The sequence below is a fragment of the Prosopis cineraria genome, unplaced genomic scaffold (genome assembly GCF_029017545.1).
Source record: "Prosopis cineraria cultivar Desert tree isolate PC_DT_omini unplaced genomic scaffold, ASM2901754v1 PC2, whole genome shotgun sequence".
NCBI classification, from domain to species: domain Eukaryota; kingdom Viridiplantae; phylum Streptophyta; class Magnoliopsida; order Fabales; family Fabaceae; genus Prosopis; species Prosopis cineraria.
In genome coordinates this window covers 15,373,056-15,396,039 of record NW_026555333.1, presented here as the reverse complement: position 1 = coordinate 15,396,039, position 22,984 = coordinate 15,373,056, and the positions used below count along the sequence as shown (strand labels likewise).

General features: G+C 31.8%; 3 protein-coding genes across 5 annotated transcripts; 2 read left to right on the top strand and 1 right to left on the bottom strand.

Annotated features, from left to right (window-relative positions):
* Nucleotides 1-4,738: 4,738 nt before the first annotated feature.
* LOC129302491 (pentatricopeptide repeat-containing protein At1g66345, mitochondrial) lies at nt 4,739-9,990 on the top strand. 3 transcript variants are annotated; one of them, XM_054941428.1, is made up of 3 exons: nt 4,739-4,882; nt 7,473-8,445; nt 8,710-9,990. In XM_054941428.1, the coding sequence occupies exons 2-3, from the start codon at nt 7,975-7,977 to the stop codon at nt 9,607-9,609; spliced, it is 1,371 nt and encodes a 456-aa protein (XP_054797403.1). In that variant the 5' UTR covers nt 4,739-4,882; nt 7,473-7,974; the 3' UTR covers nt 9,610-9,990. The 3 variants fall into 3 exon arrangements, with proteins under 3 accessions (XP_054797403.1, XP_054797402.1, XP_054797401.1); XM_054941427.1 differs by having other exon boundaries at nt 4,759-4,950; XM_054941426.1 differs by lacking the exon at nt 4,739-4,882 and having other exon boundaries at nt 5,419-8,445.
* A 2,245-nt stretch (nt 9,991-12,235) lies between these two features.
* LOC129303566 (geranylgeranyl pyrophosphate synthase 7, chloroplastic-like) lies at nt 12,236-13,350 on the top strand. Its single transcript, XM_054942957.1, has one exon. The coding sequence runs from the start codon at nt 12,297-12,299 to the stop codon at nt 13,335-13,337; it is 1,041 nt and encodes a 346-aa protein (XP_054798932.1). The 5' UTR covers nt 12,236-12,296; the 3' UTR covers nt 13,338-13,350.
* Nucleotides 13,351-14,163: 813 nt separating this feature from the next.
* LOC129297926 (glutathione S-transferase DHAR3, chloroplastic-like) lies at nt 14,164-18,565 on the bottom strand. The gene is made up of 6 exons (XM_054936274.1): nt 18,192-18,565; nt 17,264-17,354; nt 16,964-17,107; nt 16,014-16,131; nt 15,248-15,388; nt 14,164-14,592 (listed from the first exon to the last, which is right to left on the bottom strand). The coding sequence occupies exons 1-6, from the start codon at nt 18,424-18,426 to the stop codon at nt 14,506-14,508; spliced, it is 816 nt and encodes a 271-aa protein (XP_054792249.1). The 5' UTR covers nt 18,427-18,565; the 3' UTR covers nt 14,164-14,505.
* Nucleotides 18,566-22,984: the final 4,419 nt, after the last annotated feature.

The following is a 22,984-nucleotide window of genomic DNA, read 5'->3' as shown; positions in this document are numbered from 1 at the left end:
TTATGGTTCACTCAAAGAAATCAATTTTCATATAATTTTTTGTGAAACTTTATTTATTTATTATTCATTTAATCAAATGACTATCCACAATAAAATTGCTTTTTTGGTGTAAATTAATTTATATTAGATGGAAGTAAAAAAAATAAAAGATAATATATACGAGTATAATAGTAAATTAATTATTACTTTTTCTCTTTTCTCTTTTAAACTAAATTATTAAAAGCTCATCTCCTCTCCTCCCTACTCACAAAACTTAATAAGGTAACCAAAAAACCCTCCCAATCAAAGCACAGCCTGAAAAGTGGCACATATATTTATATACAATAACTTTTTATAAAGAAAAGTAAGTAAAGTTCAAACTAAATTTGTTTAAAACAGTTGTTGTTAGAACTTGTGTTTGTCTTCAGGGTAGCATTTAGATTGGAATCATTTATTTACCATTAGTAGTTGGACACAGTGGAGAGGATGTGATTAGCTAGTATTTGAAGGCAAAGGGACTTATGCTGACTCTCTTTTGGCTCAAGTGAATTAGAGCTAGTAATTTAGACTAAGTTGATAGGTTAACTTGAATTCATCCAAAAATTTAATGCTAAACTTAAAAAAATATTAATCTTTTAATATTCTTCATTATTTGGGATGGATTGAATAGGCTCAAGAAAATTCAGACCAAGTTTGATTGAGTTCAAACTTGGCCTAAATACTAGAATAAAAAAATTAAAAATATATAAATATAATAAATATTAATTAATTCTTTAAGTTTTATATCATTTTATACTAAAATATTATATACTTGAGTACATTATTATATTTATTTTTTAAAAAAATTTATATCTTTATTATTTTTAATATATAAAATATCTTAAAATAATATTTAAAATATATTTTAATGTTTTAAGATTTAATTTTTTTAAAAAAATTTTTGAGTCCTACACATCATTTATATATTCAAAAAAATATATCTTATATTTTTTATAAAATAAGAAAAGTAATTTTAAAATAAAAATAATTTTAAAAATAAAATTCGGACACATACAAATTCTCTTCTCTACTACTAAATAAACATAATAAATAACAAAATATTTTTAAATAATTATTTGGTTATCCTCCACCAAGACTTAGTTAAAAATTGAGAATAAATTAGAGTAACGAATCCTTATATATAAGGGTTAAACAATATTAAAAAGTTAAAGGAAAAATAATTAAAAAAATAATATTTTTCTCAAAATTAAATAATTTTGTTTTATATAATTCAATGATGACTATTTTTTTCATATTTTTAAAAATAAAAAGTATAATTTATTCAAAAATTATTAAAAATTTTGAACTAATCGAGATAATAATTTTAAGTTAGTAGTTTAACTGTATTTGAATTGAGATTAACTTAATCATAATTAATTAAAATATATAAAATATTTATATATGACTATGATAAGAGCAATATTTAAATAATTAAGACATTAATTTACAAGTAAAGAAAATATTTATAAATAAATTATACATAATAAATAAAATAATAATAGAGTCACTTAAGTACAAAGTTGATAGTTTATTATTTTTAAGTTAAAACAATATTTTATAGTTAACAAAATTATTTAAAAATTAAAATTGCTTCAAAAAATAAAAAATATTTTTAAAAAGTTTTGAATATTCAGACTGGTCCTAATAAACTTGAAACCTAAAAATATTAGGGCCGAACTTAATTATATAAATTTTTTGAAAGAGATGGAATAGTTTAAACTTGATTCTCATAAACTCAATTTGCTCAAATTATTGGCTCTAAGGTGAACTCAGTTTGGTGTGAAAGTAAGTAAGCTTGGTCTAGCCAATGTTAATATTTGGCTAAATGATTAATTATAGGATGCAAATTGTTAATTTGCATAATATTTTATTATTTATATTTTTTAATTTAATATTTACATACAAGCAATAAACTGCAGGATAAAAATTACTAGAGAATTCACAAGCACCAATAAACTTTACAGGGAGAACCGAAGAATGATACAAAAAATTTTAAAAAAATTAATTAATTTATTTTTAAATTTCAAGTGCAAAAATTCCTAAATTTAAAATTTTAAGTTTTAATTTTATAATTTTATTATAATAAATTTATCACTTTTAAATTTTAATAAAAAATAAAGTTATTTATTATTCAATCATATTAAAATTTTAAAAATAAATTATAAATTTATTATAATAAAATTATAAAATTTAAAAATGAACTTACGCATTTTTAAAGTTTAACAGTTGAAATTCAATTTAATAAATTTTTTGAGTTTTTTTTATCATTCTTCCAATTTTACGAGCACAAATTTTTCAGGCACCAGTTTCTCATGCAGCTCTGGAAGATGTATACAACGGTGGGATCAGTCGGTACTCAAATCAGCCAGCCCATGGCTACTTCCCAGCCAATGCAAAGCAAACATTTGTGGCATACAAAATTTCTATGCAGATTTTTACTACTCGGTAGGTTCAATTGTGATGAAGCAGAAATTTCTCCAGCACCAATCTCAAACGCCTGACGAACCCATCAAATTCCAACGCCTGCTGTTCCTCCCACCGCTTTCCGAAATCCACCACATCCCCTCCTTTTCCAGAAATCGACACCGCCAGAGAAAGCGTTCTGTGTAGAACAACACTCATCCTCGCTTCTTTTACACACTGATCAAACACCTCCACTACAGTTTTCGCAACCACCTCACCAAGATTCGAGCCACTAATTGGATCGTCCTCGACCTTGATCAAGCCCGGATTGACAACGAATGGGGAAATTGAAGAGGAATCCGGGCCCAGAGCTTCTTGGAGAGATCGTAGAGCGCCCGATCGTGCGGCGACAGCATCGACAGGTTGAGTCCAAGAGCGAGACGAAGCGAGAGCACGCGGAACTTCTTCCGGAGGCGATGGAGCTTCTCGGAGAGCTGTGACTTGGTGTAGGGCTGAGACATGGTGCTGGAGAAGCGGTCGTAGAAGATATGCAGGTCTCTCGGGAAGACGAGCCCGCGGGAAGCGGAGTTGTGGAGGCCCTGGAGGAACCGAATTTCGTCGGGAATCGTCCAGATTCGGGGGAATTTGTGAGGGGACAGGAGTGGAGGCACATCAGCGGCGGAGGAGGAGAGGGAGGGAGGGTGGTGGTGGGAGAGGGTTTTGCATTTTATGGGAAGCTTTGATTGGAGGGAAGGAGGGGTTCGGACATGGGGGAGTCCATGGTTATAGCTCTCGTGGAGAAAGGTGTGGTCAAGGCGGTCAGGTTCAGTCCATGGTTCAGACGTTCGGTTGGGGTCAGGCGAACTACAGGGGATAAAGGATGGAGTTCTTCTATTTTTGCTTCTTCTCGTTAAATGACAATGAAAGAAATTATTTATTTTTTGTTATCATTATTTCTCCGTTTTTTTATTGTAGAATTGATTTATCTTTGACTATATTCGAAACATAATGGAAAATGTTTGTTGATTGAGGTGAAACATTAAATATAAACAACAATCTTAATAAGAATTGAATTTTGATTCGTAAAAATAATATGATAGATCCAACTTGCTGGTTTGTTTTCTTGAATGATAAGTAGCCTAAACATAATTTACATGTCTTTAATTAATTATGTGAATGTGTTTTGGTTTTAAATTTCTTTCTTGATCATATGCTTTTTAATTTTTAAATTGAAGCAATCATATATAATTCCTAAAAAAGTCAACCAACTTAACTAAAAATTTTTGTTGTTGTTGTGGTGAATCTAAATCTTGTGAGATCAAATAAATATTATTAAAAGTTTCCAAAATACTAAATTAAATATTGTATTTCAACTTACTTGCTTCCGGTTTTAGACAAATACTCGACATACTTATTCTGTCTTTCCCCCTCTTTTGATACAAGAACATACTTGTTCTTTAAAATAGTAAACCTTTCAAAAAATTGTGCAAAAATATTACGGTCGCATATAAAATTATGCCAACTCAATATACATAAGTAAAATACAGATACGTATATACGCAGACAACGTTGCAAACAAAGCATGGGACGTAAAGTACAAAACACGTAGGAAACATCCACAACACCTGAATATCAAGTTTTCTAAAATGCTAAAATGATGATATCCGTAAATAGTATAGAAATTCAGTTCAATCCATATAGTAAAATTAATAAACATTAAATCAGTATTTTAAACGAGTTGACAAGATATTTTGTTTATGATTAATTTAATAATATTTTAACTATTAACTTTTGAATTAATAACTTAATTAATTTAATGACTGATTCAGTTTTCAGTATTTTCTTTTAAAAAGGTTCTTAAAATATTCACAAAATATAATTATTTCTTTATTCACTTGTTGGTTACTTAAAACTAGACCGGTTTTGTGCACTATGCCCAGTTTAGGTTTTATTTTTATTGAAATTTATATTTTTTAACATTTTATTTTAATAATAATAGAATGGAAACCAAAAATAATTTTTAAAAACTATTTTTAAAATAATAATATTTATTTGCTGGCCAAGATCAAGGTATACTTTCAAATTTATAAAAATATTTATAGATTATTCACTAACAAGACTGTCACATTATTAATGAAATTTGAATCTACGATTTTGTAAATAAAGTTTTTTTGTTACATTTATCTAATTTTAATCAAAAGTTAAGTTAAATAAACTAGATTTCACACCCCAAAAAAAATGGAACGCACCGTTTAGCTAATATAAGCCAAATCTGGCCCGTTGAATGAGATTCTCTAATCATAACCGTTGTCTTCAATCTCACAAAATCAATTACTCATCCGCTTCTCGATGCACGGCGAACGGAACCCTTCAAGAAACGACGATCAGAGGCGTCGGTGCAAGTGAGGCGGGGTTTCGGCAGCGGCGCGGGAAGGCAGCATGTGAGGATGAGGCTTAGATCGTGGGTTTGAACTTGACGTTGAAGACTTGCTTCTTCAATCTTAATTAATTCCAGATGTTGACTTCCTGGTTCAATCTCTCGTTCTGAATTGAAATTTGAACTGATCTTTCCTTCCGAATTGAAATATGAATTGATTTGTTTGATTTGATATCATCTAACTGATTCTTTGATTTCTCGTGTTTTTTGCTTCATCGTTTTATTCCATCTAATGGCTTCTTCGATTTTCCATTTTCCCATTTCTCTTTTCTGCATTTTTTTTTATGTCATCTAATTGCTTCATCATTGATCTGAAATTGATATATGAAACTGTTTGTTTGTAATGCTCACTAATTAGTTTGCTTACTCTTTAGAAAATGTTTTGGCGAAGTTTAGCTCTTGAAATCTTTTGAACACTTCAAGAATGGCTTTTAGTAGCCTCAATTGAATAACCAAAGGGGAGATCTGTCTATCTGTTGTCTTAGCTTCCTTCGTTTTTTGTTTCTCTTTTCGTCATTCTTATTCATCTTTTCTGCTGTTCTTTGCTTTAAACTTTCTGTTATGGATTCACGTCGTTTCCAAAGGTGGCGCTCTTCTTGGTACAAGCTTCACTATGTGAATGGTATTATTTGGGACAGTAGAAAATTCTATCCATCAAAGTTGCATACATATATTAATAAGTTTTGGAAGCTTCAAGGAACGATTTCTGTGATTCAGTTTCTACAAAATAAATTTACTCTTTGCTTTGAAAAGACTGAAGATCTCCTTCGCATGCTTCATAATGGTCCTTGGCTCCTTAACGCTGGATTAATTGTTTTGCAAGAATGGCAGCCTTTCACTGCTCTTCAGTCAGTTTCTTTCCAAACAGTAGATCTTTGGTTATACGTCTATGGTTTACCTGTTGATCTTTATACATTAGATATGGGTCGACTGTTTGGCAATCTTTTTGGTGTTCTCTTGGAGTTTGATCGAGAGAGTCCATGGAATGCTTATGGGCTTCAATTAAAAGCTCGCTTGTTGCTGTCATCTAAGCTTAAATTTCATGGTGTTTTAACTTTTGCATCAGGTGCTTGCTTTGATTTTTTCGCTCAAGTTGAACGTTTAGACAGAATTTGCTTTCACTGCTTACGCATTGGTCATGTGGAGCGCTCTTGTTCTGAAGTTCTGTCTAATCACTATCTTGAGCTTGTTTGTTCTTGGTTTATACACGGGTTTTCTGATTTTAGTATCATGGTGCGCTATGACTGGGAGTTGAATTATTATTATCAAGAAGATCCGCTTTGCAAAAGATTCAACTTTCTCTGTGCCCAGATTCTTTTTGTTCTAACATTCCTTCATCAGATGTTCCAAGAAGCAGTTTCTCTGGCTGGAGAATTAATATCAGTGGGGACGATTTTTTTTGAAAACCTTTCTTCTATGACAGATGTCCATTTGCATGAATCTTTTGAGGTGTCATCTTCTAATTGTACCAGCTGTCTTGAGTGAAAATACTCCTCCATCTCTATGCTTAGTGGCATGACTTGTCAAGTGATGAAATGTGAAAATCACAGAGAATTAGTCCTCCAGATGTCTTCTTGCATGATGCTTTAGGCCGTGAGAAGAAAATGCTTCAAAGTTGGTTTATTCAATTCTCCGAGATCTTATTCTAGTTTGGACTCAAAGCTTCATCATTGGATCTCAAGCCCTCTGGTTTCGTTTTTTATACCCAATGTCCTCATAACGCAGGCACAATTGTCACCTGGGCTTATCTATTTGTTTTGTTCAAGCCACGTGCACTTTTGCTTAAATCAGGCTTTTCCCCCATCATGTCATGCAAGTTCTAGGCAACAGTGATGATGGTGGCGACTCTCTTCCTCATTCCTCTTCATCAGTGCCAATAATCAGCAATTCTGATAATTTTCTTCAAGCTTCAGATTCTTGTGGCTCTCTCTTTCATGAAACTCTGACCTCAGATGATGACTCAAACAGCCGCAAGAGTCCATGAATATTAGAGTGGTTTCTGAGTTTCTTAGCAGCCGCTCAGAAACCCTTGCAGTGCTGCTGAAATGAGTTTGTTTTGGTCGAACAGGGTATCTCTTCATCAAGTTCAAGTGCAGCTTCCTGGACACTATCTTCTCTTTTCCTTCGTTTCTTTGCTAGCGAAGAAAACTCATTTCCTTCTGGAACACTCTTTTTGCTTCATACTCCTTCAACTCCTCAGTGAGTTCGAATGAATGGAGGTTGAGAAGCAATCTTCCAACTCAACGCAATGGTGTCTGGTTCTTGCGTGAAGACTTGAGCAGAGCTATCATGTTCTTTGTCTTTTCTTTACTGTCTGTTATGTTCATTGTGTTTGTTTTTTCCCTTTCTGTTAGTTTTTTTGTCTTTCTTTTTTGTTGTTCAGATTTGTTTTGTATTTCATCTTGTATTTCTGTTTTAAGTTTGTGCTTGTATTTGGGCCCATGGAATTTTTAATTCCTTGGGCCTTTTATACATATTAATCGTTTACTTTTACTTTTAATAAAATTGACTTCTGTTCCAAAAAAAAAAAATCAATGAACTGAAATTACACCTTTAAATGCTGTTAAACTTAGTGAATTGATTCCACACAACGTCATTTTTTCTCTGGATGCAGAGAGGTAGCACCATTTGCGGTAGACTGGTAGTAGAGATTCAGATTCCCTCAACAACAGTGATATTGGCCGGGAATTAATTTCCTCCTCCTTGTGGCATTACTCTTGCTCAACAGAAAACAGCCGGCAAGGCTTGACCAGGACTTATGGATCACCAAGATATTTGATTACTCTCTACCCCTTTTCTCTACACTGCTGCTTCTATATCTCTTCGGTCCTCCTCAAAGCGAATTGCATCAAATCCTAGCATCATTAAATACTCAATATTGTATGCCTTGTCGACTTTTCATGCCCAGTTTCTCCTTTATGTGCTTCACATGGCATGTGGCCGAATTTGTTGATATGATATTGCAGAAAATGACTTTGGCAAGTAGTAACTGCCATGGATTATGGAGATATCAGGCTTTTACTAGCAATTTTGATTCTTATTTTCTTGGAAGCTAAAATAATGCATGAAAACCAAGGAAAAAGGGAAGCTTCTCTTCTGTTTCGGGTTGTAGAAGCATGCCTCTGGTGCACCAAATTTCTGCATCTTTGGGATCCAAACCCTTCAAACTCTTTGGAATTCGTTTTTCCTGTCCTCAATCGCATTTCCAATTGGCCCAGCTGATTCATGTGGAAGCAGCGTCGAATGATGACGTTACTGCAATTTGTAATTCGTTTAGAAGAGGCTGGAGTTGGGATATCATTAGCAGAAAGTTTGATTCTTTTGAATTGAATGATGCAGTTGTGGAGAGAGTGCTGGTTGAGTTGAAGAAACCAAACGATGCCGCAAGTGCTTTGGGTTTTTTCCACTGGTCAACAAAGAAGAAAAACATTGAGCATGGGATTCGACCTTACTGTATAGCAATCCATATTCTGGTTAGAGCCAGGTTGGTCATGGATGCTCGAGCACTACTTGAATCACTTCTGAAGAAAAATAAGGACAGCTCTGTGAGATTTTTGATTGTGGATTCACTGCTTGATAGCTATAAGGTTTGTGCTTCTGATCCTTTGGTATTTGATTTGCTAATACAGGCTTATGCAAAATTGAGAATGTTTCTCATAGCTTTTGACATATGCCTTTATGTAGAAAAACATGGGTTCTCTGTCAGTCTCATAAGTTTCAATACTTTACTTCATGTTGTTCAGAAATCTGATAATTCTAGTCTGGTTTGGGATATTTATGAGCATATGATTCAAAAAAGAACTTACCCAAATGAAGTAACATTGCGTATCATGATTAATGCTTTATGCAAGGAAGGAAAGTTGCAGAAAATTGTAAGAACATTGGATCAAATAATGGGGAAGAGAAGCTATCCTTCAGTGATTGTCAACTCTACCTTAATTTTCAGGGTTTTAGAAGAGGGAAGAATTGAAGAAAGCATGGTAATGTTGAAGAGAATGTTGCAAAAGAATATGATTGCTGATTCAGTTGCTTACTCTTTAACTGTATATGCCAAAGTTAAAAGAGGAAATCTGGATTCAGCATGGGAGGTATATGAAGAGATGGTTACAAGAGGTTTTCAACCAAATAGTTTTCTTTACACATCATTTATAGGCGCGTACTGTGAAGAGGGCAAAATTGAAGAAGCAGAAATTTTAATCCAAGAAATGGAAAAAATGGGCTTGAGGCCATACCGTGAGACTTTTGATCATCTTATCATGGGATGTGCTGAAACAGGATGGTTGGAGAAGTGCTTGAGAAACTATGAGCAAATGTTGAGAATTGGGCTTATTCCCAGTTGTTTGGCATTCAATAAGATGGTAGAAAAGCTCTGTGAAAGTGGGGATGTGATGCAGGCCAATGCCATGTTGACAATCTTGTTAGATAAAGGGTTCGTACCCAATGATTTAACCTACTCTCATTTGATAGAGGGTTATGCCAAAAAGGATGAGATTCAGGAAGCTCTCAAGCTGTATTATGAAATGGAGTACAAGTCTTTGTCTCCTGGATCATCTGTTTTCACATCATTGGTACTGAGCTTCTGTCGTAACGGAAATTTGGAAGATGCGGAGAAGTATCTCAGGGTTATGAAAAGTCGCTCGCTAACCCCCAATGCAACTACATATCAGACATTAATTTCTAGCTACCTGCAGAATGGTGATAGGGCAAGAGCTCTTCACTTTCAAAATGAAATGGCTTCTTTAGGATTGTAAGCCTAGATACTGTGCTTGTGCAAAATAGAAGTGCAGGTGGCTTTTCAGAATCAATTGCATCTTGCTGTTTCAGACTGATTTTCCTGGAAATAGCAAATGACTTTTCCCGGTGATAGGTCAGACTCATTTATGTTATAGGGCCATGTAATTCCATACCTGATGGTAAGTAATTCCATGGAATTCCAATGGACAAGAATTGTATTAATTTGAATGGATGATTTATAGGAGTTTAGGGCTTAGTAAGCAATTCATCAAACCATCCTCTTGTATGTTAGAGGCCAAATCTGCCAAATCTCTGCTTTTGTATCTTGAATCTAAATATGTTAAAACTATCAGATGCCTCTTCAGAAAAAAACCCACAAGCATGTTCCATCTCTGAAACCTTGAGTAACTATTCCCCACATTTTTTGACAAACTGTTGCGTTGTTAATGTTGTATACGATGGATGACTTCAGTGTAGGAAGGAGGTTCAAAAAATAATTGTGTGTGTGTTATATATTTATTAAAAAATATTGACAAGATTTAAGAAACAATTATAAATTTTCGCTTGAGCACTATAACCCTCTAATTCAAGCAATATTTGAGAGGGTTGGGTGAAGCATTCGGGTTATTTTCCCTTTGATAATCTAAATTTGTGTCTAGCAACTTGCCAAACATACCAATTTTCTTGTTTCTTATCAACTCAAAAGTGAGATGCTTATGTTTAAGGAAGAAATCATGTTATGCCAACTTTGGCTTTGGATTTTGAGAGGATTTACCACATTTTTTTAAGAAATATTGAATTTTCAAATCTTCAGATTATCATTTAAGCTTAATTCAATATTTTAATTCTTTAATGTCATTCTTCGTTTTAAAATAATGGCTACTGAAACTTATAAGTCGAAGTTGTTGAAGTTTTTTCCCTTGAATAAAAGAAAATATTGTCTTCGCTATATGTTCTCTAAGTTTTCTTTATCAAAAATATATGTTACAATAAATTATTTTTCAAATAAACATTAAAATTGTTGAGAGTCTATGTGGGGCAAGGGCAACATCCGACACACCATAAAATGAAAATGAAATGAAATGGTCATGTTTTATTGTTTTTCAGTGGTCATGATAAAATTTTAATTTGGAGAATTTCACCAGGGCCCTCAAAATGAACTTATTTATTGTTAGGGCCCAATACTTTTTAAAAATACACTGTTGGCTTAAAGTCCTTCAATATAATAAAACTTTAGGTGTCAATTACCAAAATGCCTGTCTTTCTTTCCTTTTAATAAGAAAAAAGTGTTCTTGTCACCGGCCGCTGGAGCCACCACCTCACTGACTGTCGGAGCTGTGTATGGGCCTTTTTTTTTTTTTAATTGTATTGACAACTTTTTTTAATATATAAATAAGTCATATTTAAATATTTGTAAGTTTTTATTCGGATATTAATAAAAAATGCCTATAATTAACAAAAACCCATAAAAATACTTGAAAAATAAATTTAAAATATATACTTATTTATTTAACATAATATTAATAACTTGTCAACATTTAAGGAAATAAGTTATAAAAAAATAGAATAAGTTGAAATATAACAAGTCATATTCAAATATTTATAAGCAATTATTTAAATATAAATAAAAAAATATCTAGAATATGCAATAACAAATAAAAACTCTTGAAAGTTAAAATTATAATATATATATGTGTGTGTGTGTGTGTGTTTTGCACTATATATGTTAAAGTGTTTGTTGGTATAATATAATATAATATATATATATATATATATATTGTTTTGTATTATATATATTAAAGTGTTTGTTAGTTCAAAAGTTTCCTTCATTTTGAGGAATTAAGTGTATCTACCCTTAATCCCTTGGCACATTTGACCATTGTCTGAACCTTGTGTCAACACTGAAGCTTCGATGGTCGGCAACAACAATCCGGCCATTGGCAATGACAGGGACTTTTTTTTTTAACAAAAAAAGAAAGTTGGGATATTTTGGTAATTAAAACCTGAAATTTTATTACATTAAAGGACCTTAGACCTGCAATGTATTTTCAAAATGTATTGAATCCTAACAACAAAATGATTCATTTTGAAGGTCCTTGTTGAAATTCTCCTTTTTAATTATCTAAATTGATTTGAACATTTTAAATTTATAATATTTTTAAATAATAAATTATTTTTATGGAATAATAGTTAAACAATTATTTCTACATCTATTACACCCCTTCCATCCCAAATTATAAAATACTTTTTTTAAAATGTTGACATTTCAAAATATAAGATATTTTAAAAAAAATTAAAATTTTATTAAATATACTTATTTTAATATTATTATCTCTCTCTAAGTTTGTCTTTGTTATTTTTTAATATATTAAATAAAGGATATTTTTAAAAATTTATATTTTTATTTTTTAAAAAATTAAGTTATTAAATATATTTAATAAAATTTATTGATATATAAAATTTGTTAAAAAATATTTTATGATTTGAGGCAAGAAAGTAATAAAAGTTATTAAAAATATAAAAAATAAAATAACATTAAACTAAATGTTGAAATGAAGCCGCTGAATACTCTTGAGATGGCACCCACGTGCAATCACGTGCAGCCCTGAACCTGAAGTCGCTCTATCTGACGGCATGAAAACAGAGAACCACAGCGCCGTGAAATGAAAGGTTTTCTTTTCTTCAGAGAGAAAAGCCGAAGTCAATGGCTCCTGCAATCATACCCACCTGCTTCAGGTCGTCTTCTCTTCACAACCTCCTTAACGGTTTCAAAACAAGCAAAATTCCCATCACATCCCGATTCATCCACCGTCAGGGCAAATTATTTTCGACAAACATGAAGGTCACCGACCATGTCTGTAACTTTCAGTTCAAGGAGTACATGGCCGCCAAGGCCAAAAGGGTGAACAAAGCACTTGATGAGGCAGTGCCTCTGCATCATCCAACAAAACTCACTGAGGCTATGAGGTACTCTCTTCTTTCAGAAGGAAAGCGAGTTTGTCCTGTTTTATGTATTGCTTCTTGTGAGCTTGTGGGAGGAGAAGAGTCCTCAGCAATGCCTGTGGCCTGTGCTATTGAAATGATCAAGACTGTTTCACTCATTCAAGATGATCTTCCCTGTATGGATGACGACGAAACCCGGAGAGGCATGCCGGCGAACCACAAGGTCTTCGGCGAAGACACGGCAATCCTCTGCGGCGACTCTCTGATCTGTCTTGCTTTCCAACACATAGCAGATAAAACCACAAACGTTTCACCCAGGAGAATGTTACAAGCTATCTCTGAGCTTGGTTCAGCATCAGGATCAAAAGGGCTCTCTGGAGGGCAATTTCTTGACCTGAACAGCGAAGGGAAAATGGTTACTTTGAGTGAATTGGAGTATATCCATACCCACAAGACAGCAAAGTTAGTTGAAGCTTCGGCTGTGTGTGGGGCAATAATGGGAGGAGGAAGTGAGAATGAAGTAGAGAGATTGAGGAAGTATGGAAGATTTATAGGGTTGATGTATCAAGTAGTGGATGACATATTGGGAGTGACCAAATCTTCTGAAGAATTAGGAAAAACTGCAGGGAAGGATCTGTTATGTGATAAGGCTACGTATCCAAAACTGATTGGTGTGGATGGGGCTAAGAAGTTTGCGAGCGAGTTATTGGATAAGGCTTTAGTTGAACTTTCCTACTTTGATGCTGAAAAGGCTGCTCCTTTGTATCACTTAGCTAACTATTTTGCCAATAGACAAAAGTAGCATTTTTCATTCTGGTTGAGGTATAATTAGTGTGGATTTTGCATAGTCCATCATGGTTTGTGCCTCTGTTAAATGTACGGAGGCATGTCTGTGGTTCCAATCCTCGGATTAGGCAACACAAATATAGTGTGTGTTTAATTTTTAATTTATAAAAAATTTATTTAATAGTTATTATAATAAAATTTGCATTTAAATATATTTTTTTAAAATTAATTTAATAAATTAAAATTTATTTAAATTATGATAATAAATTGTACTTTTAAATGTACAATTATCAAAAAAAAACATTGATTAATAATTGTTGTAATTTTTATTATACAAATATAATATATTTATAAAAAATATAATAAATATTTTAGATAACATAAATTTTGTTCTATAATACTAAAAATTAATCTCTAATTATTTGAAATTTTTAATTTGTAATTTTTAAAAATGTGATAAAAATTTATAATTTTTATTATAAATTAATACTAAAAATTAATAAAATTAATTATTTAATTCATAATGCTAAAAATTTAATATCTAATTATTATTATTTAAATAATAGTTATTTTAATAAATGAATTTTTTAAATAAAAAATAAGAGATTAAATTTAGTACAGCATTGTGAAATAACATTACAATTTTTAAATTCACTTTTCAAAAACTATATTATTTTACACCTATCAAATCCACTTTCAATAATATTTTCAAAGCATTTTAAGATGTACTTTCATCTCCTTATTTTTTTAAACATCCCACATCCTAACCTAAATGTGGAAAAGCACTCCCAAAAGTTAAAAGTGAATTTCCTAAACACACCTGCAGAACTAGTTGGAGCTGATTGAAGTGAAATATCAAATTTTCTGAAAAATTGACAATTCCCACCAACAAAGTGCATCAGCTTTTCTTACACTTTAATGACTACGTAAATGTTATTTCTCAAGCGGTTCTCCTGCTGCTCCTGGTCCTGGAAAATCAAGACCCCCTGGGCATCACCTCATTTTCTAGCCTAGAATTGTTAAAATTGTACATATATCTTAATAACAGCCCATTGTGATTCTCAAAATTATAGTACAAAACGAAATGGACACTGAGCTACGTGTGGAATCTTAGTGTGCGTGGTTCAGTAGAATCAGGTAAAGACCAGAGACCCTCATGAAGATGATAGACCAGCATCAGCAGTTCAACCCTCAACTTTTGGACGCCAACCTTCAATGACATCCTGCGGTTGTGCACGTGTTTTGATGAATGAGTCCCTCGAGAAAATAACCTGGCATGTTCAGAATTGTTAAAGTAGGCCAAGGTAACAAAACCCAGCATAAGAATTCAATTTCTGAACTTCCGATTAAAATTAACAGCTGGAAATTAGTAAATACTAGGCCCAGAGGTAGTATCAATCAATTTGAGCCAAAAAAAAAAAAAATCACAAGTATGATACTCAAATGTGGACTACAGCGTGTATCAAATTAATGCAAAAAGATGTTGGAGCATCTTGAATGGAGGTGTTGTTAGAGCAGCAAAGAAATTCCAATTTCAGTTCATTGTCCTTGTTAAAAAGCCTTCTCAACCACTAGCCAAGTGTTCTTATGGACATGTATGTCACAGAATAATCAGAGGTCCTGGCGTTTATCAAACCATCAGAAAAAATATAGATATTGAAATAGTCAGTCATGCCATTCAAGGTTTGAAACTGGAGTTTTGCAGTACAAGAGAATTATATGAATAATGATTCAGTCTACCTTGTATGAATAATGATTCATTCTACCCGACAGTGAAATCAAGGAGGTGCCAGTACGGTATTATATCTTCCAAGAGAAAATACCGAAGGTCATTCACGGAACAGACAAAACGATCATAGACACGGGTCAAGAACTTGCTTAAAAGCTATGAAGCATGGTAAGGTGGTAGGCTCATTCTGAACATACCTTCATATAAGACTTCACAGAGGGAAGTGAATCAGGAACTGTCCATTTCTTATAATGCCCCAAAGCTATCTCCATATGGTATAGCTTTGGTCCAAGGGATAAGTCTGCGGCAGATATGTCTTTCCCATTGATGAAAGGGCCCTTTAAAAGGGAAAGAAAACATTAATCAATTAGTCTATTAAACAAAAATGAAGAAATGTACCTGCATGTTGATTGTTAAATAAATAAATAAAATATCATAGGGGGAAGCAATTAAACATCAGCACAGCACTGAATTTGAGTGGCTGTTCATTTTTTTATTTTTTATTTTTTTCTAAACAACCTCACTAGAGGTATATTAGAGTAGGGATTCTGTGCTTCATCATTCCACTTAAATCTGATCAAGGTCAAAGCACAAATTTGAGTTCAAAAAACAAGACCTGAATTACAGGTATAAGGATCTTTTAGAATTCTTCATCATATAGTTCTTGTAGAGTTTGAGGAGAGAATGACACGAGGAATAAAAGTGTTCCATTTCATTTTACAACTGCTTCCTGTCCTCTCTTCTCCATTTTCAAACTTTACAATGAAGAGCTCTAGACAATCCAGACTCTTAAAGTGCAAGTAACAATATCACTGCAAACCAATTTTCCAAACCATTACGTCTCCTTTGCGCCATACAACAGTCAACAGGTTTATCTCTAAACCAAAAAAAAAACATAGATTGCAAGCATTAAGAGAGAGAGAGAGAGAGAGAGAGAGAGATGATAGCAGGAAGAAGTCATACATTTTCCTTGAGGTAATCATTCAAAGAGTTCAGCTCATTTAATAAGGCCAGCTCTGTTCCATCATTTGGATGTTTGCTCTTGAGAAACCCAATGAATGCAGAAAAGATCTTTGAGCCACTACAGACAAAATTTAAGATAACTTATCTAAGCATGTAATTCAAGTTAACCTTACATAGCAAGTTACAAGATTGAAAAACAAACTTAGAAACTATGCCAAGTGTGCATGCTACAGATACATAATCCAGGTCATGTAACCAACTTCAAATCTGAAAAATGCATCTCTAGGCAACATAAATTAGATGCATTAAAATAAATGACATACCCATTTTTCTATTGACATCATAATTCAATCTCCAAAAAGTAAATGACCTTACGCAGAAATTAAAATGGAAGTTCAAGCAGGGAACAAAACGGGATGATAAAGTATGCCTAAGTAATATACCAAACAAAGAAAGCTAACACCTTAAACATTAAAATTAAAAAACAGAAACAGAGAGAGTAAAGTGACAAGACCTGATCGTCCCATTACTACACTCATAAAAAGAGAATGCATGAAATGAATTAAATTTATCAAAAAGAAACTTGTACTCCCAGAGGTTCATCTGTTTCTCAATTTCAAATCTAGTGGACAACAAAATCCAGAATGAAAATGTCTTCAATATTCAAAATCCCCTATAACTACATATAGACATAATGCCCAGCTCAGCACTGGTATCAGGCAAATACAATAGGTGACAATAAGGAAATGAATGACACAAGATCACTGTCACATGAAGGAAAATATCTGCATTGATTCCTGTAAGATTGCTTAACCCGTAATTGTCCAAGAATTCAAACCCATTTCCCATTATGCACAAGTGTTACATTGCATTGAAGCAATGTACTTTTATTTTAACAATTAGGAAATCTAGAAGAATGATGCCTATACCACCAAATTGATCAAACATACACTGATGCCTTTTCATGTGGGGTTCCCAATGGTGGGCTAGGAAACTTCTCTTCCAATGCTTGTGTGATAACATCTGAATCAGCAACCCACTTCTCATCGAGTTTTACCACAGGAACTCTACCCTCTGGGTTAATTTTTAAGAACCTATACCAGTACAAGGAACATAAAGCAACTATTAAAATGGTACCAACCCAGTAAGCCACTCTGTGCTCGGTAAGTGATTCAGATTCTTGAAAACAGCTAATATAAAGCCCTGTATGATTGGAACACGTAACAAAAAGATATGGAACAGAAGATCACCATTCAGGCTTGTGTTTCAGATCCACCAACTTCATGTCATAAGTTAGATGTTTTTCCTCCAATGTCAGCAGAACTCTTTGGCAAAAGGGGCCTGAAAAGGTGATTCTAAGGACAGCCAATCAGTGATCACAGTTAACTAACTCTTTGTATAAATCACAAAGAGAACACACACACAGATATTTCTTAAAGCAGAGCATGTGTAAACAATTAACTCTACATAATTAGGGGATACAGGCAGCTGTATTATCTCATCCATCCTCTGACTGATGGTTATGTTCTGCAATAGAAATCTAACTCTCATGTAATCATAGATCCAAGCAGGGTTCAAAAGTCCTATATGGAACACTAGCGCATACCTTATTGAATAAATCTATTTAGATGCATAACATAGTAATTTATTTTATTCTGAAAAAATGTTTGTATGTTTATATACTTTCTTTTGGTCTTCCAGCATCTGAACTTGTGCCTAGGTGGTTTAATGTCAAGCAATGAACCACAGAGGAAGCTAGCTGGTTGTATGTTTATATACCAATTAAAGTATTTAAAAGAAAAATGACCAAGAAAATCACAAGGTCCTGAGGAAAAACATGACGATGTCGAACGCCGGATTTCACACCCAACACGATGAATTTCTAATTCTGGATTTTCTTTTACTAGATAAGTCCCATCATTCTAAAGAACAGACACACTAAACCACAATTGCAAAACCATCCATTTTAATTTTTCTCCTCGTATGGCGCGAATTCATTACACGAACTGTGCAAATTTACAGCAAAAGCTTAATTTCAATTTGCGTCCCCAATCCCCCAAAAGAACCAATTTGAATCCCTCCAAAACAAAAAAAGATGAATGCAATACATCTAAGAAACCCAAACAGAAGATTAACGACAGGAGCAGTAACAGGTGAAAAGAGAGGTAAATTCATTACAGTCGCCAAGCTTGGTGGGAGTGGTAATAGAAGCTTTGACGCAAATCTCAAGAGGGCTGGACGAGGGAGCAGAAGACATAGATACCCTAAGGGCCTTCCGGAGCGTTCCACGGCCACGGATGGCGCAATGGTTGAAACAGGGGGTAGAAAGGGAAGGGTGGGGGCCGAGGCGGAGGCCTTTTTTGATAGTGGAGGAGAGAGCACATGCCGTGGGTTGAATTCTGGCGGTGGACATTTGGGAGATTGCGTTGAAGAATGAGAAGAAGGGGCTTCGGCAGGAGAGGGATGAAGATGAGGTTGAGATGCTTGAGTGATGAACTGATGATGATGTGTTGGCATAGGAACCAGAGAGAAACAAGAAGGTTGCTCCTATCAAAAGCACCCTAAAATCAGTAATCAGTAATCAGTAATCAGTAATCAGTAATCACTTTCCACTGTTGTTGTTGGATTCAGATTATGCGACAGCGTTTGCGTGTCACGTCCTCATTGTAAAACGTGGCCATGGGTTCCTCATTTATTACCTGCGAAATACGTTCACCGCCCTTCCCACTTGATAAAATTAAAATTACAAACATATCGCCAACATTTTCAAAACATACACTTTAAGAACTACTTTTATATCTAGAATTTATTTATATGATTAATTTTAAATATAATTAATTACATTATGTAAAATAATTAATTTATAGAATTGATTTTAAGTAGAATTAAAAATTTGGTAAATTTATAATTTTGTGAAAATATATTCAAACACTTTAACTATTTGGATATTTTCTGAAAACCATAATTTTAAAATATAAGGAGTTTTTAATAATAACATGCATTCCAATAAAATCCCATAGTTCCAATTTATAATGACTAAGGAAAAAGTCTTAAATTAATAGATAGAAGAGTCTAATATAGTAATCAACAAAGATTGATTTAATTTATAAGAATTTAACTCATAACTCATAAGATTTTGAGACCAAATTACATTACCGATGTAAAAACCTGATTGATAGGTAATATATAAGTATCTCTTAAGTATTTTTTGAGTCTGAAGGAATGCTTTGGCCCTAAAAAGGCCTTAAGATTTAACTCACCTAAAATTTTATTGATAAAAAAAGAATCTAAATTAATAAATACAATGGATAAATGGAAAAAAAATTTTACAAAATTTATATCCTTAAATTTTGGACCAAATTGAGTAATTGATTTTAGCATGTAATAAAGGTGGTTAGATATATTTTCACAACACCACAATTTTAACATTTAAAATTAATTAATTTTGTCAAACAACCGTGCCATCAGTCCCATTGTTAACATCATTAACAATATTATGTTAAAAATTTTAAAACACTACTTTCATTCTAAATTATAAAATATTTATTAGAAAAATTTTATTTCCTAAAGTATAATACATTTTAATAAAAATAACATTTTATTAATAATATTTTTTAATGTTACTTTTTACCTATCTTCTAAAGGTGTTTTATAATTTAAGAAGGATAAAATATTTAATTATGGGATAATGAAAATTTGTCTCAAACTCTCAGTTTTCAACTTAAACCCTCAAATTTAATTTTTATCCATTCAGTCCTTTAAATTTGTATTAATTATTAATTTGATCTTTATTATTTAAATAAGAGATAATGCAATTAAAATATGCTAATATGAATAACAAATGCTTACGAGCTGAGCTACGACAGCGATGTAAATCAATAAAAAAAAAGTATAATTATTTAAGTAAAAAAATAGACTAAAAAATTAAATTTAAAATAAAAAAATACAGCATATAGGATTGTATTAATAAAAATTGTGGGCATATTTAAATAATTAATTAATTAACTACTCTATCCCCCAATTTAAGAAACTTTAATTCATTAATTATGAGCATAATTAAATAAATAATTTAAATATATTTTATTAAAAATATTAAATTTAAAGAAAAAATAAACATAAATTGTATTGAGTATATTTTATTATGTTTTTTTACATGTGTGTTTGAAATATTATTTTAGCAAACTTATTTATCTATTTATTGAATACTAAACAAATATGTCTGCATTGTTAAAAAAATTGAGATACGAATAAAAAAAAGTGAAAAAAAAACAATATGCACGTTAATTTTTTTGGATAACTTGAATAATTTTTAGATATAATTTATGTTTAAAGAGTGATACTTTGGTTTAACGTAGATGACTTAGCAGTAAGCTAACAGTTTGATTTGTGGAGGGAAATAAAATTAATCACTATGGTAGTAAATATAGATAACCCATCCCTCATTTGTAAGTAATCCATGCACTCTCATTATCTCATATTCCCAAACTCTACTTTTTTTTTTGTGTCCCAGATAGCTAAAATTTTGTCCAGACTAATTCAAATTTGACCTATGCCGCACACCTGATTATGGTGGGTGAGTATTTTAGTGAAGGTTTTCTACATATATAAGATTCGAACCCGAAATCTTACTTAAACAAAACCAAACCACTTATCACTCAAACTAACCCTGTCATTAACTCTACATTACTTAGCTGCAATCAACTTATCCTTTTTTTTTTTGGTCCAATTTTTTTAAACTTATTTTTCTATTCAGCCCAACATCTTTCTTTTTTCTGGTACAAAGTAGGGCCTTAGTCTGCTAACAAAAGTAAATTAAACAACGAGGGATTGAAATCTAAAGCCCAGAAACAGGTGACCCCTTTGTGCATGGGATTTGAATTCCGTTCACTCTTAAATTGATCATTTTTAAAACTTCATTTTTATTTGAGTTCAGAGTTGAGCCTAAAAGTCAAACTTTTAAAAGTTAACTTGCCATTATAATATTAAATATTTATGTTCTAAAGTGCATGCTAAAATGTTCAAAAATTTAAATTAAGTAATATAAATTTTAATTTTAAAGTACAAACACATATTTTAAAATTTAAATTTAATCTCAAGATATAAAATACCTCAATTTTCAGGGTTAAAATAAATATGAATTTAAACAGGTAACTTGAACTTATTTTTTAAGGAGAGAATGATAGTTAAATCCCAAATGAATTAATCAATGAGAGTTAAATTTCTGATAAAATTTTTTACAGAATAAATTATAAATATCAATTTAAAAAATCACAAACAAAATTTTTTATTACGTTTGATATTTAAATACTTATTTACAATTAAAATTCTTAAATTTATAATAATATGAATTGATATTTTCAACTTATTTTTAAAAAAATTATTAAAAACTTCATTATTATTAATTTAATATTTTAAAACTAAACTGTCATTATTAAAAATATCCCAATTTTCAAAGTTCTAGCCTGAAAATACAAAAGGAGTTGAACAAGTAGCCCGGCGGGTCCAGCCCGTATTCCCAAAATGAAGCATTCTTTCCGTTTAATTTGAAGCAATTGATGTAAAAGTAAGACATTTGCTAACTTAAAGTGGGCTAGTAAACAGTTGGGCCCAATATTAGTTTCTTTTTATTAAAAATTTAAAAATTTACGATAAGCTTATCATTAATATATAATGATATATCATTAACGAATATAATAAATCGACCATACTGTAAAATATAATAAAAATTAAGGTATTTATTTGATACGGTACTATAACATAGGGTATATTCACAAAAGCTCTTAATTCTTTTTTATGCATATTTTTTGACATAATAGAAATTGATCCCTTTTCTAACATATTTGTGTTGGGCTTGAGCATCAGCTAACACGAAGTTTTCCCCAAAATTTGCCTCAAAAGTAATTTGCTTCCTTCATAAGGTATTGTGGAGGGGTTTTTTATTTGACACTCATTTTCAATAAACTTTAACATGTTGTCATGTTCCACATGCATATGTTAGAGAAGGAAATTTAAAAAATAATAAAGAGAGTTAAGTGAGTGTTAATCAATATCAATATAAATATATTAATACAGTTTATCGATATGATCATGGATCTATTTTTTATTTTTTATAAAATTCAAATGATTTTTTTTCAAAAAAAATTAAATCTGTTATTATAGCACAAGTTTTTACAATGAGAATTGTTATTTTTCTACATTAATAATAAATAAAATGAGAACTGAATGGATATATCCGAAACTGGGGTCCAGTTAATTTTGCCATTGATAAGTCTGATTAACTTTGGGAATCTCAAATTCTATTTATGGACAAAAGATCAATCCAAGGTTGATTAAATTGCAAGATCAAATTCTATATATATATATATATATATATTCCAGACGGTACAATTCACGCCAATATAAAAAGTTGATTAAAGATGCCAAAAATAGCAAGAAAGCATCCAGAAAAATCCGATAATAGGTATCAAAATTCTCGCAAGGTATCTCATATATACCACAAAAATCAGCATCTTAATAGCGTGGTGTCATATTTATGTGACATATTATTCTTACAAACGACTCATTTTTTTCAACCTTCATCTTATAATGGACCCACAAACATCTCTTAGCCTTAACTGTCCACAATGGCAATTTGGGATAAGATCTTAAATGGATATTGGGAAGCATGATTAAAAAATTGCGCGCGCGCACATGTAATGCATATTATATTTTCAAGTTCGACCGAAGTGAACCCTTGTATTGATATAGTGTTTAAAATGAGCTGCAATAATATTCACAGCTTATGAACTCTACCACTGACTCCTTTTACGTTTTATGCTTATATGAATAATATTTTTAACTAGCAAAATAAATTAAGGTTAAAGGGCAAATTTACTTTTAAATTATAAATCAAAAAGTGTTTGAGACTTTAAACTTATTTTTTATATAGTGTTTCTTTTTGATATTTGAAAACGATATAATATGATCCACAC

What these genes read in the sequence shown, in the direction of transcription:
- LOC129297926 (XM_054936274.1), bottom strand. Translation starts at nt 18,426, where the DNA reads ATGTCCACCGCCAGAATTCAACCCACGGCATGTGCTCTCTCCTCCACT. An exon ending in ATGATTACCTCAAGGAAAAT is followed by an intron (nt 15,389 to 16,013) that starts GTATGACTTCTT and finishes TCCCTTTTAAAG; the next exon opens with GGCCCTTTCATCAATGGGAA. An exon ending in CTGTGAAGTCTTATATGAAG is followed by an intron (nt 14,593 to 15,247) that starts GTATGTTCAGAA and finishes TGAACATGCCAG; the next exon opens with GTTATTTTCTCGAGGGACTC.
- LOC129302491 (XM_054941428.1), top strand. Translation starts at nt 7,975, where the DNA reads ATGCCTCTGGTGCACCAAATTTCTGCATCTTTGGGATCCAAACCCTTC. An exon ending in CACTGCTTGATAGCTATAAG is followed by an intron (nt 8,446 to 8,709) that starts GTTTGTGCTTCT and finishes GCTTTATGCAAG; the next exon opens with GAAGGAAAGTTGCAGAAAAT.
- LOC129303566 (XM_054942957.1), top strand. Translation starts at nt 12,297, where the DNA reads ATGGCTCCTGCAATCATACCCACCTGCTTCAGGTCGTCTTCTCTTCAC.